This window comes from Dermacentor silvarum, chromosome 10 (genome assembly GCF_013339745.2).
Source record: "Dermacentor silvarum isolate Dsil-2018 chromosome 10, BIME_Dsil_1.4, whole genome shotgun sequence".
NCBI classification, from domain to species: Eukaryota; Metazoa; Arthropoda; class Arachnida; order Ixodida; family Ixodidae; genus Dermacentor; species Dermacentor silvarum.
Window position 1 is genome coordinate 33415778 of NC_051163.1, and position 16575 is coordinate 33432352.

Sequence of the window (16575 nt, forward strand, 5' to 3'; positions counted from 1 at the left end):
TGGCGGTCGCCCGCACCGCTCTTACCCCACAACACGGCTCTGACCTTTGTATGCGCTGTGCATTCGCCGCTCAGTTTCCGTTGAAGCGATAGACCACACGAACCTTCGACCGACCGCTGCGCGGCTGCGCTTGCTGCCAGCGTTTGACAGTCATTGTCTGCGGTCATTCAGTGTGATCTCTCATGTTTGCTTGTGCGCGCTGACACCACGCTTGTCAATTCAGTTAGTAAGCGATGTGTCCAAGTTTATGCAGCCGATAAAACTACACCCACTCCGAATAGCTCTCTACTAATTTGCTATCGCATATTGATGCTCGCCCTTTGGGCCGAAACTGCGACATTTTTCATTAGCGTGGCCCTCCGAAAATGGTGCAGTCTCAGAGGCGTACGTGCCCGACACAACCATGAAAGGCTAAGCATAGTGTAATCGTAGCCTGAGCGCTGGGTGTAGAAACGGTTTCGCAAAGCGCAAGTTATTACGTCGCGCTATCCAGCTCATTGCCTGAGAAATCTAAGTGGAATTCCCACACGGACGTAAGCAAAATCGTGGTGGTGGTATGGTATGGTAAAACTTTATTATTGTCCCTCGGAACGCACGAACCTAAAATTGCTGTGGAGAGACTCCGAAATCATGGTCGTGCCACGTCGCTGTTCATGCAGAAAGCACCCGCCTACATCCTCAAAGCTCGCGAGACCGTCTGCTAATTAAAGGCCCGACGCATGAGAGAGCGTGTGTACACCGTCTACTAATCCAGCACGTCAAAAATGAAACGCTCGAACTTGGTAGCAGAAGATATCAACATATATGTCAACAGCAATCCGCGAAGCTCCTATTGTATACCACCCCAGCTACCGGCGTGAATAGCCGCATCCAATATATGATCCTCGCACGCACGCTAGTTTCACTTACCTGAAAAGTAAAATTTACCTGCTTACAGCGTACGTATATAGCAATGAGCATGACAGATTTCGTGAAACACATTAAGAAAAGCAAGCATGTGCGCCTGATCACTGTGCTTCTTTCTTTAAAAAACACGAAGACCAAAGCTACAGCAATTAGACGGCTCGCAAAAAAACTCGCATGATGGCACACAAAGCACCGATGTAACAGAAGCGATAAGTCAATGCACAGTAGTTGCCGTCTGGAGCGCGCAAAGTACGCAGGAGCACACGGAATCTTTCACAACATGGCGTCAAACAACGCACGCACGCATCTTTTCAGGACAGCCGTCGTCTGCTAGCTATACTTGCGCTTGTCCGAGCACACATCTGCTGATAGCTCCAACAGTTCGCGGGCAGTCCGGAACATCCGGTCCGCGAAAAAACGAACGCGCTTCTGACAACACTCGGACTAGTGGGCGGAGCTTCGGAAGCTGTTCGAGCAAAATCGAATGCGGCACAGCAGTCCCAAGCAGTCCGGGACTGTCAGGGACTGATAATCGAAGAGGCCCAATGACGCTAAGACCGATCGAAGAGAAGTAACTCCGCTCAGGGACAGACTAGGCAACCGACCATAGAAATCGATTCTCTGTGGTGAATTTGGTCCATAGAGAACGAAGCAGGTTTTTACAAACTGAGTGGCACCAACCAACACCAAAATATTCAGCTTGCCGCTTCCAGGCAGGTGCCGAGTCGGGCAGTGAGCGGAGTTAGACAGACGCCGATTTCTAGAAAATGCGTCAGTATAAATTCGCAGTACGTGGATAGAAAGAGAGCTGATGTGTTCAATACGAACCAGCCTGGTTTTCAGATATATTTTTTTAACAGCAGAGCTGTTCAAGGTTGAGGTTGATATCTACGGTGCGATGGTGTTCGCACTTTCGAGCAAAGTGGAGAGAGTCTGAAATGAGAGGATGTGCAGAGAAAAAAAAGAAGGAGAGACAGAAAGACATAAATAAAATAAACTTAATTGGCGAGGCGGGATTCCAACCCGGTTACCCACGGTCCGAAGGCGAGCGTCATGACCACTAAGCTTGTAGAACATACATTTATGGGAGCCGTATGATTGCGTTGTACCAACGATTGTAACGCAACTCGCTATGCGCGAGAGAAAGAGAAAATGAGTGCTAGAGAGAGACACACACAGAGAAAAAAAAGAAAGAGAGAGAAAGGCAGGATTTGAACCCGGGTACTCGCGGTCCGAAGGCGAGTGTGATACCCACTACGCAACACATCCACGCTTTCGGAGCTCCACTGTTTCATCAGATATCACAAGCGTGGAACTGGCCAATTTTTTAATCATAGGAAAGACGTGGATCTAAGGTAATGACGCCATGCAAGGACGCCAAGGAGGCCATATTTCTTTCAGATTTCTTAGAGTTACAACCCGCAACACAGACAGCAGGTATACACAGGATATTGAACTCGGCCGTAAGTCTGCCATAGGAAGCATGCTCTGACATGTATAACTGAGACATCATTAACAAAAAAAAAAAAGCCCGCTCGAAAAAAAACCAGTGAATCATCGTAAAATACTACGGCGACGCCCCAGTGCTGGCGACTATACAGAGGTCGCCTGAGTACTAGCGAGAAACAAATTTGGAAGTCGTGCGTGGTGGAGAATAAATAAAAACAGTCTGCGATTTCCTCTGCTGTGCGCATCGCGTCGTTTTCATCCCGCACAAGAACAGTTGTGTGCACTTACTTTATTCCTGATGTTTACGAAAGTTTCTCGTATACCCATTAATGAAACCACATGTCGTGCCTTCATGTGGATCTTTACTGCGGCAATGGCCATCGCATGCGTGAGGTCTGACACAGCCGAGCTGCCGTCTTACAGCATTTCTGTCCGTGTAGTTTTGCGTGTCTTTTATTTCCCATCACAACACAGAGAACCACGAACCTTCAGCAGCAAAACGGCGACCCATCTCTTTCAACGGTTGTAGTCTACTAATGACAAATACAAACATATGCACTCTCATGTCCAAACCTGTTAACTCCTTTACAGTCATTGCCCTTTCGGAAAGTTCGTCTTGTGCTTTGTGGCTGCGACAGATGGCGCTGTACTCACTGGCCAATCACAAACTCTACTGCAGTTGCGTATTGAACGAACACCTATACACGTACTAGCTCAGTCAGAAACTGGCTGACATCAGACTGAGGTTACCACGCTGAGGTTACCGTCCATCGGCCGTTGACGTAAGCTTCCTTTCACTCAGATCTAATGCCGTGCTTGACGTCATCTATCAGGAGGTAACGTCGCACGTGCATCCAGCAGTCCTCGATCAGGTCGTCCAGCTGCATATGGCCCTCGTTTTGTGGATGGCAAATGACTCGCTCCCTGACGACTCCGACGACCCGCATGAATCCGTCCATGGAATCGGCTGTTTTCAGACGGTCGCGCACCAAGTCGACGATTTCTGATTTGTCGATGTGGCCTGCTCAGCAACCTCGTCCAGTAGGACAGGGTACCGGGCGACATGCTCCAGAGCTCCGGTGACGTACCTGCACGTGACCAGTGCTGCCTTTTAAGCAACTGAAATTCTTGTATGTGTCACCGTCGTAGATATGGTTCAAATTAGTCTATAGGGGCATATTGTGAGTTTGCGCACTGCTTTCATTCAGTGCATGTTGTGCGCGTGAAACGAAGCACCAATATCTGCTGCGTTCGTACGAGGCCCTGAGCCAGAAAACAGACCCTTAATATTCCCGAAGGCTATGAGAACTGTCTTATACATATTGGCGGTCTTTGATGTATCAGTAGTGAGATTGGCATTTCATCACTGAACTTTTTAAAACAGTAGTGGACTCTTTCGAGATCTCCCGAAGGCTTTTTGTTTTAAGGAAATTACGTCATAGCCCGAACTCGGAGCTCGTGGCAGATCCTGCCTTGAAACAATTGAAACACACGCGGACGTACACAAACGCATTTACCGCGTCAAAACGCCCAATTTCAATACATATAATAGAGCCAAATAAACAGCGGCATGAAGGCACACGTCCCACGTCTCAATGGGAGTTGAAAACGCTTAAGAGCGCAAAAATTGAACGCTTAATTGATTTGGAACACTGCGGCTCTCGCTTGATCGCGAGAGCTCGTGCGTTCACAGACACACGAATGTGTCACAAACTTGTAGTGACCTCGATTGGTTCGCATTGGCGCTGCTTCAGGCAGCATACGCCAACATATTGCGCTCCTCTTGCTCGTGCATCAAAGCTGACCCTCGTCAGATCCCTGTTGTAAATATGTAATTGCAACTCGCTAATGCATAGTTTACATTCCCGGGTTGCTCGTGGCTAAATTTCGGTCCGTGCTTCAGCGACATTTGTGACGACGTTGCATGCGCACGTCGGGAGGCCCTGTTTAGCAGAATCTCAGTGACTATCTAGTTATCTTCTTCGTCATGATGCGCAATGGCGTTCTCGAGCCTTGTTCAATGAGCAACTGACTGGCACACTCTTATTTACCTAAACAAATATTTCCCGTGTCTTCTGGACCAAGCTCAAGAACTATACGCTTCTTCCATGGGCAATAAAGATCTCAGTGCCACAATACTTGCAAGCCCATTCCTAATTACTTTCACTGATTGTATCGCACTATGGGGCCGCAATTGTTGCTAATATATTTTGATTCAGAAATGAAATAGCTCTACATTTTCTTTTTGAAAACGAAGCTTCAGCTTTTACTTCAGGCATGAATTCCTGCTCCTTGGCTTAAATACATGTGAAGCATAACACGGCTTTTATTAACAAACTACTGAATTATGCTGTATGAAATGTCCTGCATCTAAAAGAAAAACATACATTCTAGGGTCTGCTTGGAACAGGTTTTTGCTTTCGACCTTAAATGTATTGCGGTATTTGGCGAACATCATTAAATTAAAGAAACCACCACGACGACATATATTAATGCAATCGCATTCGAAAGGATTAGCGCCCGCGATAACTCACTGTTACAACTTGTTATGCCAAAACACGATACGATGTTATAATTTAACAGTGTGATCTTATGCGAGTTGGTAATACACAAAAACTTGACAGAGGGTGCTACGAACAGCACAAATGTAGAGTTACTGTACATGCTACCAAAGATCCAGTAACTTTAGACAAAAGAAAACAAGCAAGTTGACTTGTTGACCGGTCCAGTTGGTGGAGAGCTTTCGCAAGCTTAAGAGGTTATGTTATAACTTAACACACAACCGTGTTGAAAAAGGGTTGTATCAGGCTTTTTTGCGGAGTTCCGCCGCTCCGTAGATGCTCCGGTGCCGCACATGACAGACAGCAGTGGACAGTGTGACTATACTGTAAAAATTTACGGGCCTACCCCGTACATGGAATATTTTACAAAACGGGCCAGAATCGTAGGTTACATTACCAGTGCTGTGAAAAGCCAGACAGTCAAACAAAATCAGGAAGGCGAATGGGCGTACACAACAAATTCTAAAAGATTAGGAATAAGACCATGTACTAATTCCGGCATAAAAGTCGGCCGTCTTTTTTTCCTACCTGTCCAAATGTGAAGCCTTCATAAATCGAGCTGCCCTTGCGACAAGACCCGCGTTCCTCCGCGTCGTCTCGCAGATAGTGAACCAGTGTCCAGCGGCATCCGTGTCTATGCTGCACCAGGAAGACACGCTCAGCAGCGTGCAGTTGTCTTCAATGCCCTTTGAAAGGCATCGTACGAAGATGGTGGAGTTTCTCGTGGTCTTGTTGATAAACTTGACCCCTGTGATGCTCTGACTTCGTTTGACTGCGTCGGCCAAGTCCTCGATGTCTTGCGGGCTGTAATTAAACACTGAAGCCTTCAGATACCTCAGGCTATTGTTTCGGGACAGGGACTCGTGTATGACTGACCAACACGGGCTTGCTCCCTCGGCATCGACCACGATGTCCCGCACCACGATAAGCTCGAGATGTCGCAGCGCAATCGTTGATTTTAAATATTCAGCCAATGCCAAAGACACTCTCATGTTGCCCGTCATCAAGTCGATGCTCACCTGGCTCACGTGCTGACAGCTTGGCAAGACACGCAAAGCGTCTACTAGGCAGTCATCAGGTAGTGAATAGCAAAAACTTACGTCAGAAATTTTCTTGCCGCGTAGAAACTCAACGTCGTGGCAGTAGCAGTAGTCTGTGATGGAAACATTTTCTTCCCAGCCAATACTTTCAATCTCTGCGCAGACAAGATGGAGTTGCTCGCTGCCACTTTTTGCATCGATGTGCACCTTTTTAGATTTTGTTTTTTCGGCAGCTCCCTGATAAGAGTGACCCACTCTGACGGAGAGAATATGCTCAAAAGAAATCTCACTTCTTCTAATGTGTCGCTTTGAGTGAGTGGAGGAATCCAGCAGCCGTAAATGAAATTCGGCTCATCCAAATAATTACATACGAGCGAAATGGTCAAGTCGCGAATCAGGCTGTTCCCGCTGATCACTGCAGCTACTTGTGCCGTGCTTTGGATCGTTTCCAATAAAACATCCGATAGAGAGCTTCTCGATACTTCTGTTTCTCAAAACGCCATCTAATATAGCCCGCTGAACCACTTCGTGTTTTATTTTGAAGGAAAGAACAGTTAGCACCATGGTCGTACCGAGGTAGTCGCTTATGGCATGTGGATAAGCGTCGCATATGAGCCTGGAATCTTCCAAATATAGCTCTTTCAGCGTGTTTATGGTTAACAGGAACCCCGTGAAGAGTGTCTCTGCCACCGGTCCGTGTAACCCAGTTAAGTGCAGATTCCTCAAAGACGACGAAGCCTGCAGAAGCGCCGACAGCGCGGCTATGAAACCATCCGGACGTGCCTCGTTCGTGATGCTGCCAGTGCAGTGAAGCTCTTCGATTTTTGTCAAGCAGGGTATGATCTTAGAGGCGGCGTTCAAGGCTTCCATATCCCCGAAATACAACTTGAGTGTCTTGGTACCTGAGCTGTGCCGAAGAGCGTCCAGTACGGAGAGGCTCGTAATTTCGTCGGCGGACAGTTTGAGAGAGACGGATGCAATGCATCGATGCGTTCTGAGTAGCCATCCAATGAGCTCCGGGTACTGTGGCAACCGCAGTGCGTCAAAATATTCATCCATTGGTGAAATGCCGATCAAATGCTTGTAGCCATGCCTGGTCAAGTGCAGTTGGCCAGATGTGGCCGACTCTTCTCGTAGCTCAAGTTTGGAGCCCACAAGGAGCTTGTTCCACGTCGATAACGTGTCGACAATCTGACAGGTTAGGTTATCAGCTGCTGTGCAAGGCACGAGGTGGTCGGAGGCACCGTCTTGCGAGCCTTCCATGATGTCGTATTTGATGGACTCTTAATTACCGTTGTGGGGTCACTCCTAGCCAGGGTTTTCGGTAGTTCGCCCGAGCACCTGTATATATAAGAAGGTAAAATATTGTTGAATGTAGTACAATTTATGCTGACATTCAAGAATCTCCTTCTCCCGGTGTATCTTCCTTATTCAAGCGAAGTTTGTATTGCCTCAGAAGTGTCGGCGGCGGCGGCTGCGGTGGTGGTGGTGTCATGCTTTAAAGTGGCCCGATCCTGGTGATAGTGCAGAAAAGGGTCCAAACTCAGTGGTACATACCCCTGTGGGCTCGGGTACCTGTAACGCACCCTTGAACTACCCTTGTCACACGTGGGACCCAAAGAGACAAAATCACCAGCCCTTCCTCTGTCGAGAAATTGGGAAGTAAGCGAAGCTTGTCGTCCGATTGTAGCGTGCCGATTCTAGCCCGAGGGCTTCCGAAGCCCCGGCGAAACGTCAACGAAGAGCCGCGGGCCCCGAGTTGCGGAAGCGCGATGTTGAGGCGAAACGTCAGCGAAGAACCACCGACCCTGAGTTTAGGGCAAACGAAGCGGTACGCTTGCGACAGCGTCGTCTTGCCACAAGCTTCGCTTGCCCCCCTTTTCTCGACAGGGGAATGGCTCTGAATTTTCATGATTCAATTATTTCAGTCGACACATTAATTGAAAGAGAACCCACGCTACATGCGCGAGGACCCTCAGCAACTGCACAGAAGCGGCGAGCGAGCGCACCGCCTCGTCTCCCGCGAGGAAGCGCACACGGAATTGTCTTGAACGGGTGACAGAACGGTTAGCTGAGGGGTCGGTGACGGATTTCCGATATTTTAGCCCGTTGATGAACTTCTGTTGTAAAAACATGCATATAACACACTTTGCTGTTCAATACGATGGCAGTTCCCCTTAAGGCGAGTCAATGTTTTACTTTGCGATAGCTTTTTGAAATGAAAGAAAGAACAAGTGCACTCGAATTGATATGTCTGGCGCCACCCAGCAGTCAATCTTATTAGCTGTTTATGCTTTTAGACTTCAATTAGCGAAAGTTGACGAATATTTCTTAGGATACTATTATATGCAAGCATACATAATGAGAGAGAAAAGGGAAGTGAAAGTAAAAATAAGAATGAGAATCTTCTTAAGTGAACAACGTACAAGAGAAGATTTGTTCCGTGTCCTCATCACAGGCATGGTCTTACTTTTTTTTTTTTCTTACGCGTAAATTCCTATATTCTCCTCTGCAGGTCAGCTTGTCCCTTACGCCACCTGTTTAAGGCAGCAGTGTCTTGCAGGGTCCTGATTTGTGCCGGCTGCTAATTTCCGGAATTAATGAATACAGTAAGCTTAGCGCTGCTGGCGCTCTTTGTTCCATCCGAAAAGCCTACAGCATAGATTTTTTTTACTGTGAAGCTGTTAATGGCTAGGCTTCCGTGCATTATTGTTCTGCGCGAGCAAAATGTGGGCCGATCCTGGTGAGATGCAGAGAGCGTCCAAGCGCAATGGCACATACCCCTGTGGACTCCAGATGGTGGGCTCCGGGACCTGCGACGCGCCCTGGAACTACCCTTGTCACACCTAGGACCCAAATAGTTCCCAGGAACAAGGGTGGCAACAGTCGGTAACAACGATCGGATCTTAGCCAAAAAGGCCGTCCCGTGTCGGCCATGTTTACGATCGCACTACCCTCCCTTTGTCGGCGTTCTAATCGTTTGCGTGTCTATTGACCCTTTTCGCGGCGATCCCGTGGGCGCTGCCATGTTTGATCACGTGGTGACGCGTCCATTGCTTGCCTCAACTGCCTCCGTTGCCTCCTTGTTTACAATGGAAGTGTATGACGCCGGCGCGGCTTAGAAAACCTCTGTTTTCGGAGATATCGTAGACGGTGACTAGGTGGACGACACGAACCTTTGATCACAGCTTCAGAAAACATGCAGAAGTGCTTTCGGAGCTGATTAAGCTATGTCCAAACGGCACAAGCAGCGTTTATGGTGCTTGTTCTAAAAGCGGGGCTAAATATGTATTCCAAGCTATCCAAGCTTTCCGATTATGAATTCAGTCAGGATTAGTGTGTTTTGCTCTTTGTTCTTTATTCGGCAAATATTTTGAAGCAGTGGCTTGTCAGTTTTTGACTCAGTGAAGTTCCTCGGTGCGACCACTATCTGATTATTTTCTGCCTAATCGCCCGCCGGTGTGCTCAGTTCCGATAGATTTGTTCTTGTTGCGCACAAGGCTTGAAACGTAGCTGTTTTGTACATTGCAATACCTTGTAGCAAATATATATTACAGCTAGTAACTCGCTTACTCTTATGGACCGTCACGAAACATTCAGCTTCGACCATTCGTGCGCCATAGGTGTAGTCCGTAATTTATTGTGCGTATACAGTGCGCATATATTCAAGTGTGCGCCCATTCACTTATTCTTGATACGTCGGCAATAGAGCAGCGTAACTTTTCCTGCCATTTGGGACAAATGTGTATAGATAACGTGCGCGAAACTTACTATGACAGGAAGCGGCGCTACTCGTTTTGTCATTGTTTAACGAGTGGTACTCACTATTGCCGAAGTTCTGGGGATGAAGCCCTTTTTTTTTTTTTTGAAGGTTAGCGATACAAGGCTGGCGGATGAGCAAATTTCTGTATCCTCGAGGAAAGCCGTACATCACGAGGGTAACACGTTCGGACAGTTGCAGCAGCGGTCCGCGAACTTGGCCACACAGATCCATTCTATTCCTAACCATGCCAGTCACTAATTTTGCAGCCAACTACTGCACACGTCTTCAATCCACGTGATTCAATCTAGCATGACTGGAGCACACTGTGTTAGCGAAAACTCAGTTGCATTTCCGACAGCTGATCGCACAGAAGCAAGGTAGACGCGATAATGGTTTCGTATTCGTGCACGGTCGCTGAGGAGAGGTATGGCGCGCCGCCGTGAGCGCCATCTCGTTGCTCTAAAACAAACTGCTCCGCGAAAAGGGTCAATATAGTTATCTGCCGCTCTCCTGGGCGGCGGCACCGCCGCGCGTGTATATCGACAAGGTGCCGTTTTCCAATTTGATTTTCACTTCACTTCTCTCGTCGTGATGGGGAGGCCGCGCTGTCACCGCCATGGTGACAGTGGCGGCAATTTTCATGCTCAACTCCTCGTTCAGCGCGTTGTTTTTAGCCAGAGAAGAATGTCGTGTGCTAAACAGCTTCGCTGGTCATCCACCTTCATAGAGTGGAATGGCTCATGATCTTGGAAAACGGCGTCGCGGTAGCTCAACTGGTAATAGCATCGCACGCGTAATACGAAGACGTGGGTTCATATTCCACATGCGCAAGTTCTTTTTTCGCACACTTTCATTTATTATTTAGTTCATCGTTTCTACATTTCAATTACAAGAAATAATTTACGCTTTCCTTGGTCTCATTGTCTGTTGGCTTCATATGGTTGACTAACAAAAAAAGAAAAAATCATCGGGCCCCTCGGTTTTTGTTTGACTCAAGTTATGTGGGACACACACACATGCGCATGCACGCACGCACACACATACATGTGTGTGTGGATATATATATATATATATATATATATATATATATATATATATATATATATATATATATATATATATAATGTGTGCGTGTGTGTTTGTGTGTGTGTGCGGGCGGGCGGGCGTGTGCATGTGTGTCCCACATAACTTAAGTCAAACTAAAAATATGCAAATGCCACATAGCTGGACAGAACCACGGTAATGCTGTTTGCCGTCGCTTGGAGAAACTCAGATTATTTTTGCATTCCGCGTAATTACATAATTGGTCTTGATTAATCAACTTCTCAAATATTACAATTAGATGAAAAGTCTCAATGAGAAAATTATACAGCAACGTGAAAAACTCCAGATACAGCTTTCTGCTACTCAATAGGTGCTACATAAAAGTATTTTTCCAAGCATGATAGAAGCCCCCGAATACACGCAAAATTTCCTAGGTGAACTTGTCTGTGGCGCGAAATGCATTTTGTGAAAAGGGGACAGAGGAGAAGAGACAGTGAAGCGCCAACTACCAACTGTTTAATGACAGCGTCAGAGCATACAGAAAGAAAGTTAAATTCCGCGCGTGCGCAGAGAGCCAAGGTATGACATGGAACTACATGGTCGTGATAACATTTTTTCAAGAAAGCACATTTCTGCAGAATACAATGTGATGGATGTGTCACTAACACAATCAGACCCTTTCTTTTTAATAAAGTAAGCTTCCAACAACTCCCTCGAAGTTTTGTCGCCAACTTCGTAAAAGTTGCAAAGGCATGTGAAGCAAACTGCGGTCCATTATAGCTTCGTACTACTGCGGGAATGCCAAAACGAGCAAAATGCTTTTGACTGCATTGATGACCGCCTCAGAGTCCGTGCCTCGCATGTAAATGACTTTAGGGTAGCGAGAACGATAATCAACTACTAGTAGGTAGTTGTGTCCCTTGTAACTAAAGAAGTCCACATCTACTTCTTGTAACAGTTGCGCTGGAGTCTTCGTTACCACCAATGGCTCACTTCTTTGCGCTCGTGTGACCGCACACTGTCTGCAGCGAGTGACTCTGTCCCGTATTTGCTGCGAAAGTCCGTACCACCAAACAGAATCCTGGGCCTTTAGGCGGCATCGGTTAATTCCTTGGTGGCCTTCATGGATAAGTTAGAGCGTATCCTTTTGCAGCGAAGCCGGGATGACAAAGCGATTACCTTTTAGCAATACGCCGTTGCACAAAGAGAGATCACCTCGATGGCTCCAGTACTTCTTGATGTGCTCCGGAACCCTGTCTCGACGAGGCCAGCCCTGAGTGCAGTATTTGACGAGCTGGTTGCATTCCCAATCCAGTTCTTGGTGCCTACAAACATCATCTACAGTAACCAGCTTCGTGTCTGTGACCGTAGCAACTTGAAATTCCACAAACTCCTCTACCACACCCACCGAACTGATCGACGGCTTCTCATCCGGAGCCCTTGAAAGAGTATCGGCAGTGACTAGCTGTTTGCCAGGAACGTAGACCACGCTAAATTGGTAGCGCATAAGTTTGATGCGAAACCTTTGAATACGTGGGGGCATCGTGTCCAAGTCAGCGTTACCAAGTAGTGTTACCAGCGGCTGGTGATCGGTTTCTACCGTGAAATTTAAGCCACGCACGTATTGGTGAAAACGGTACATTGTCCGTGTTACCGCCAGCGCCTCTTTCTCTGTTTGGCTGTAGCGCTGTTCTGCTTCAGTAAGCGACTTAGATGCGAACGCTACCCGCGTCGCTCGCCCGATGGTTGTTCCTGCAGAAGAACGGTTCCCAATCCAAATGAGTTCGCGTCGCATGAGACAACGGTGTTACGACTGGGATGATACTTTGCAACGCACAGGTCTGAGGGAAGCATCGCCTTTACTCGATTAAAAGCAGTCTCTTGAAGCGGTCCCCATTGCCATGCATTTTGCTCGCCTAGCAAAGCGCAAATAGGGGCGGTTGCCTGCGAAAGGTTGGGCAGGAAGCGACCAATATGATTAGCCATGCCGAGGAATCTCCTTACCCCAGCAACGTCCTTGGGTGGTTCCAAGTTGCGCAGTGCTTCGAGTTTTCTGGGACTTGGCGAGATACCGTTGGCGTCGATGGCCACACCCAGAAACTCTACTTTGTCTTGACCGAAGCAGCATTTTGACTTGTTGAGTTTAACTCTGGCTCTCCTCAGACGTTCAAGAACCTCCACAAGTCGCTTGTCGAGCTCTTCTCGGACTCTGCCAAAAACCAGGATGTCGTCTATCATGTTGACGACGTTCGGTTGCCCCTCCAGAACTCGAGCCATTTCTCTCTGAAAATACTTCGGTGCTGAAGTCAGGCCAAAAGGTGACGACAGTAACAGTAGCGTCCAAATGGCGTAATGAATGCTGTATACTCTTGGCATTCTTGGGACAATCGCACTTGTGAAATCCTGCAGTCGCGTCCAGCTTCGAGAACACTTTGGCCTCGCCCAGTTGCCCGAGCACCCATTCGACCGCTGGAAGCACGTGCCTTTCACGAAGAACTTCTTTGTTGAGCTTTGTTAAGTCCACACATAATCGGATGCCGCCTGATGCCTTCAGTACTGCAACCAGACCGGCACACCATGGCGTCGGCTTCGTGATGCTCCTGATGACACCTTGTTTTATTGCGATAACCAATTATATGGACACTCCAAAGCAGATTTCTTCCGTCGGCGTCGCCGTCGCCGTGAGGTTCCGTATGACGTCAACGGCGATGAAATCGTCGCCGCACTCCGGACGCTGTATGTGCGAGTGAAAGGGCGCGAGGGACGCGCGCTTTCACGGGGAGCGAACGCACGTCGGAGAGCAAACGTGCGTTCTGCGCCGTGCTCCCCGAAGGGCTGCAGAATTAAGCGTCTCTTTCCTCCTTTCTATATATAGAGAGCAAACGCAACTTTTTCCGTCGCGCGAAAGGCTGTGGGGGGAGGAAGGGAGGGGAGGCGACGTTTAGCTGCGGCACCAAATACGTATTTATATAAGAACGCCGCGCGCGTTCGGTGCGAACGCGGGCAAAACGCCGACGGCGTCGACAACAGTTCTGCGCGTTGCTGGTGCTGCTGCATGTCCAAGTTTATACAGCTAATAAAACTACTATCCTTACTCCGTATAGCTCTCTACTAATTTGCTATCGCAATTGGTGCTTCGCCTTTCGGGTGAAACTGCGACAAATTTTTTTTTCCCATCTGGTCCAGCTCCTGCTTTACCTGGTTGTACATAGGAATTGGAATTCTGCGAGGTACACTGAGAGCAAATGGCGTGGCATTTGGCTTGAGTCGAATAGTGTACTCCTCCCCTACGGTACCAAGCCCTTCGAAGGCGTCCTGGCCAGGGGTTATGTCGCTTGCAGAGCTGGCTTGCCTTTCAGGTCGCTGTGCGGCGTCGATGAACTTCACGACTCCCAATGCGAGGATAGCAGGGTAGCCTAGTAGAGGTGTAGACTGAGAAGGCATGACGTAGACTGATAGTACGCAGGTGCAGCTCTTCCACTCCAATGTAGCTGTGAATTGACCTGTTACTTTCAAAGGATAATTTCCTGGACCGGTGAGATGACCCTCCGGTTTCTCAAGTCGCGACGGTACTTCCGAAAAAGTGCTTGGAACGACGGTAACTTCCACTCCTGAGTCAACCTTGAACTTGAGTGGGACTCTATTCACGTGGACCCAAACAAACTTATCATTTGCCTCATTGGTCTTGACAGCATTCATCTCGATGGCATGTGACTGTCGGCTTTGCGAGCGTTGTTTAGCTAAACAAACTGCTTCGAAGTGTCCTTTCTTTCTGCAAAACTCCCAAACAGCTTTGTCAGCAGGACAAAATTTTCGCTCATGCTCTTCTCGTCCGCAGAAGTGACACGATCTGTGCGCGCCGGCGAGGAGCGTTTCTCGTGATCCCGACGCTTGATTACGCGACTGCCTTCTCGCTGTCGATGGCCTTCGTTTCGCTTACAGTGTACTAGAAGAGTTGTTCTAGTACACTGTAGTTTCGCTGCATCAACGGCGACTGGCCCAGATAACTGGCTTCCTCGTTCACGTTTTTCTCGATCGGCATCTTCGTGCAGCTGTGCATGCAGGAACGCTTTCTCAAGCGTCTAGTCGGAAGTGCGGCAGAGTTGTTCCGACAACCTGACGTCCAACAAACCGACGATAAATCGGTCTCGAACGAGCCTGTCCTCGACGGACGCTGAGCCGTAGTTGCATCTTTGAACCATGTTTCGCAACGCGGAATAAAAAGCATCGACGCTTTCGTCTCCTTGCTGCGTCCGCTTGTGAAAACGATAACTCTCGTGAACTTCGTACGTTTAGCGGGTGCACGAAATGCGAGGTGAACTTGCTTTTAACAACGCTGTACGACAGAGCTTCTCCGGCCGACAAGTTGAAAGACGCCAGCACGCGTCGAGCTTGAACACCCATGCAATAAAGAAGCGTTCGTACCCGAACCTCGTCGGTAGCTTGGTGCAATTCTGTAACGTAGGCATAGTCCTCGATCTGCTCAATCCAGGTAGACCATGTACTTGAGTCGGCGAAGTCGAAGCTTGATGGCTGTTGGAGTCCAGGTACTCCGGCAAACGTAGCGTCCGACTTGTTCGCCTTTAGAGAGAGCGAACTGCGGCCACTTCTGACACCATGTACGATGAAGGGTCCTGACAGACGCTTGCCGCGTCTACCCAAGTGACTCGGAGCCTAGTTGACCGAACGAATGCCCACCTTTATTCGGCAACACCATATATATATGTAGAACGCATGGCGCTGAGTTATGGCAGCGTTCTTGTGCTGACCAAAACCAAAGTGTTCGTTAAACACGTGCTCCATTTCGCAGTTAGCTACAATATATTCACCAAGAACGTAGATGACCTGTGACTCCTGCTGGCGGATGTTTGAGAGGCATTGTAAAACGTTTCGCGGAATATTAGGGCCTAAGAACAACACATCAAGTCTGCTGCAAGTAGTGAAAGGCGTATTCTATATTTAGTTGTGTGGAGTAATTGTGTACAGTTATTACTTACCAAGACAGTTACGACGACGCAGCTACGGTGGCTAGAAGGGGAGATGGGAGCAACGCAGCCGTCGGAGAGCGCGGCGCGTGTTGCAGTGATTCATGATGCCGAGTGGTGGCGCGCGTGTCGACGCTTAGATAAAACCCCTATATTAAAAAGTAGCGTCACGCTTTGAAGAACCCTGTCCGAGCCCGACGCCGCGTCGGTATTGGCCTAATGGCATCACGTGGACCGTCGAGCCCCCGGGCGCTGGCTGCGTTTGTTTACGATCACGCTCCATCGCCATTTTCGCCCGAGAAGTGTCTACCGACTGGCGAGGAGCACGACGATAGCGACGAACACAGTCGGCGATCGTCGAATCTGATCAGCGGTGAAAGATAAACAAGTGCACGTGTTTCAAGCGGTGTAGGCGGCGCAACGGTCAAAAAAGGAGAGCGAAAGAGAGGAGAAACGAGGAGGAGGGAAGGCGGAGGAGGAGAGTGTCGCTACATTTTATATATAGGGGCTTTACGCTTAGATGCCTCCGCTGTAGTTTGGCCATAGAGAAAGAAAAAAATGGTTCGGCTACAGTGGCCATTCTAGCCACTGTAGTTTGGCCATAGAGAACTTACTACGTAGTATGTTTCTCTATGGTTTGGCTGCTGCCGGAGCTAGCGAGTGCGCTCGGTTTGCATGTTCTGTTCGGTTCTTTTAGCTCCACGCCGGGCTGCACAACAGGCTATGTTTCTGCTAGAAAAGCAGATAATAAAACATCATTTTTATCGGTGCTTTATGAGGATGAGGCACTTAAAGCGTGGCAGCGGCCCGTGCCCGGTGCATACAAG

At 48.4% G+C, this 16575-nt stretch overlaps 2 protein-coding genes across 2 annotated transcripts in view; both read right to left on the reverse strand.

Annotated features, from left to right (window-relative positions):
* LOC119465758 (uncharacterized) overlaps nucleotides 1–5908 on the reverse strand; it is a 22795-nt gene extending 16887 nt beyond the window's left edge. Inside the window, exon 1 of the mRNA XM_049657866.1 lies at nucleotides 5445–5908. Within this exon, the coding sequence (XP_049513823.1) occupies nucleotides 5445–5908 (464 nt within the window). The remainder of the gene's footprint in view (nucleotides 1–5444) is intronic.
* A 390-nt stretch (nucleotides 5909–6298) lies between these two features.
* Nucleotides 6299–15847, reverse strand: LOC125940791 (uncharacterized). Its single transcript, XM_049657362.1, has 2 exons — nucleotides 15761–15847; nucleotides 6299–7297 (listed from the first exon to the last, which is right to left on the reverse strand). Exon 2 carries the CDS (start codon nucleotides 7217–7219, stop codon nucleotides 6320–6322), a length of 900 nt encoding a protein of 299 aa, XP_049513319.1. The 5' UTR covers nucleotides 7220–7297; nucleotides 15761–15847; the 3' UTR covers nucleotides 6299–6319.
* Between the last annotated feature and the right edge of the window lie 728 nt (nucleotides 15848–16575).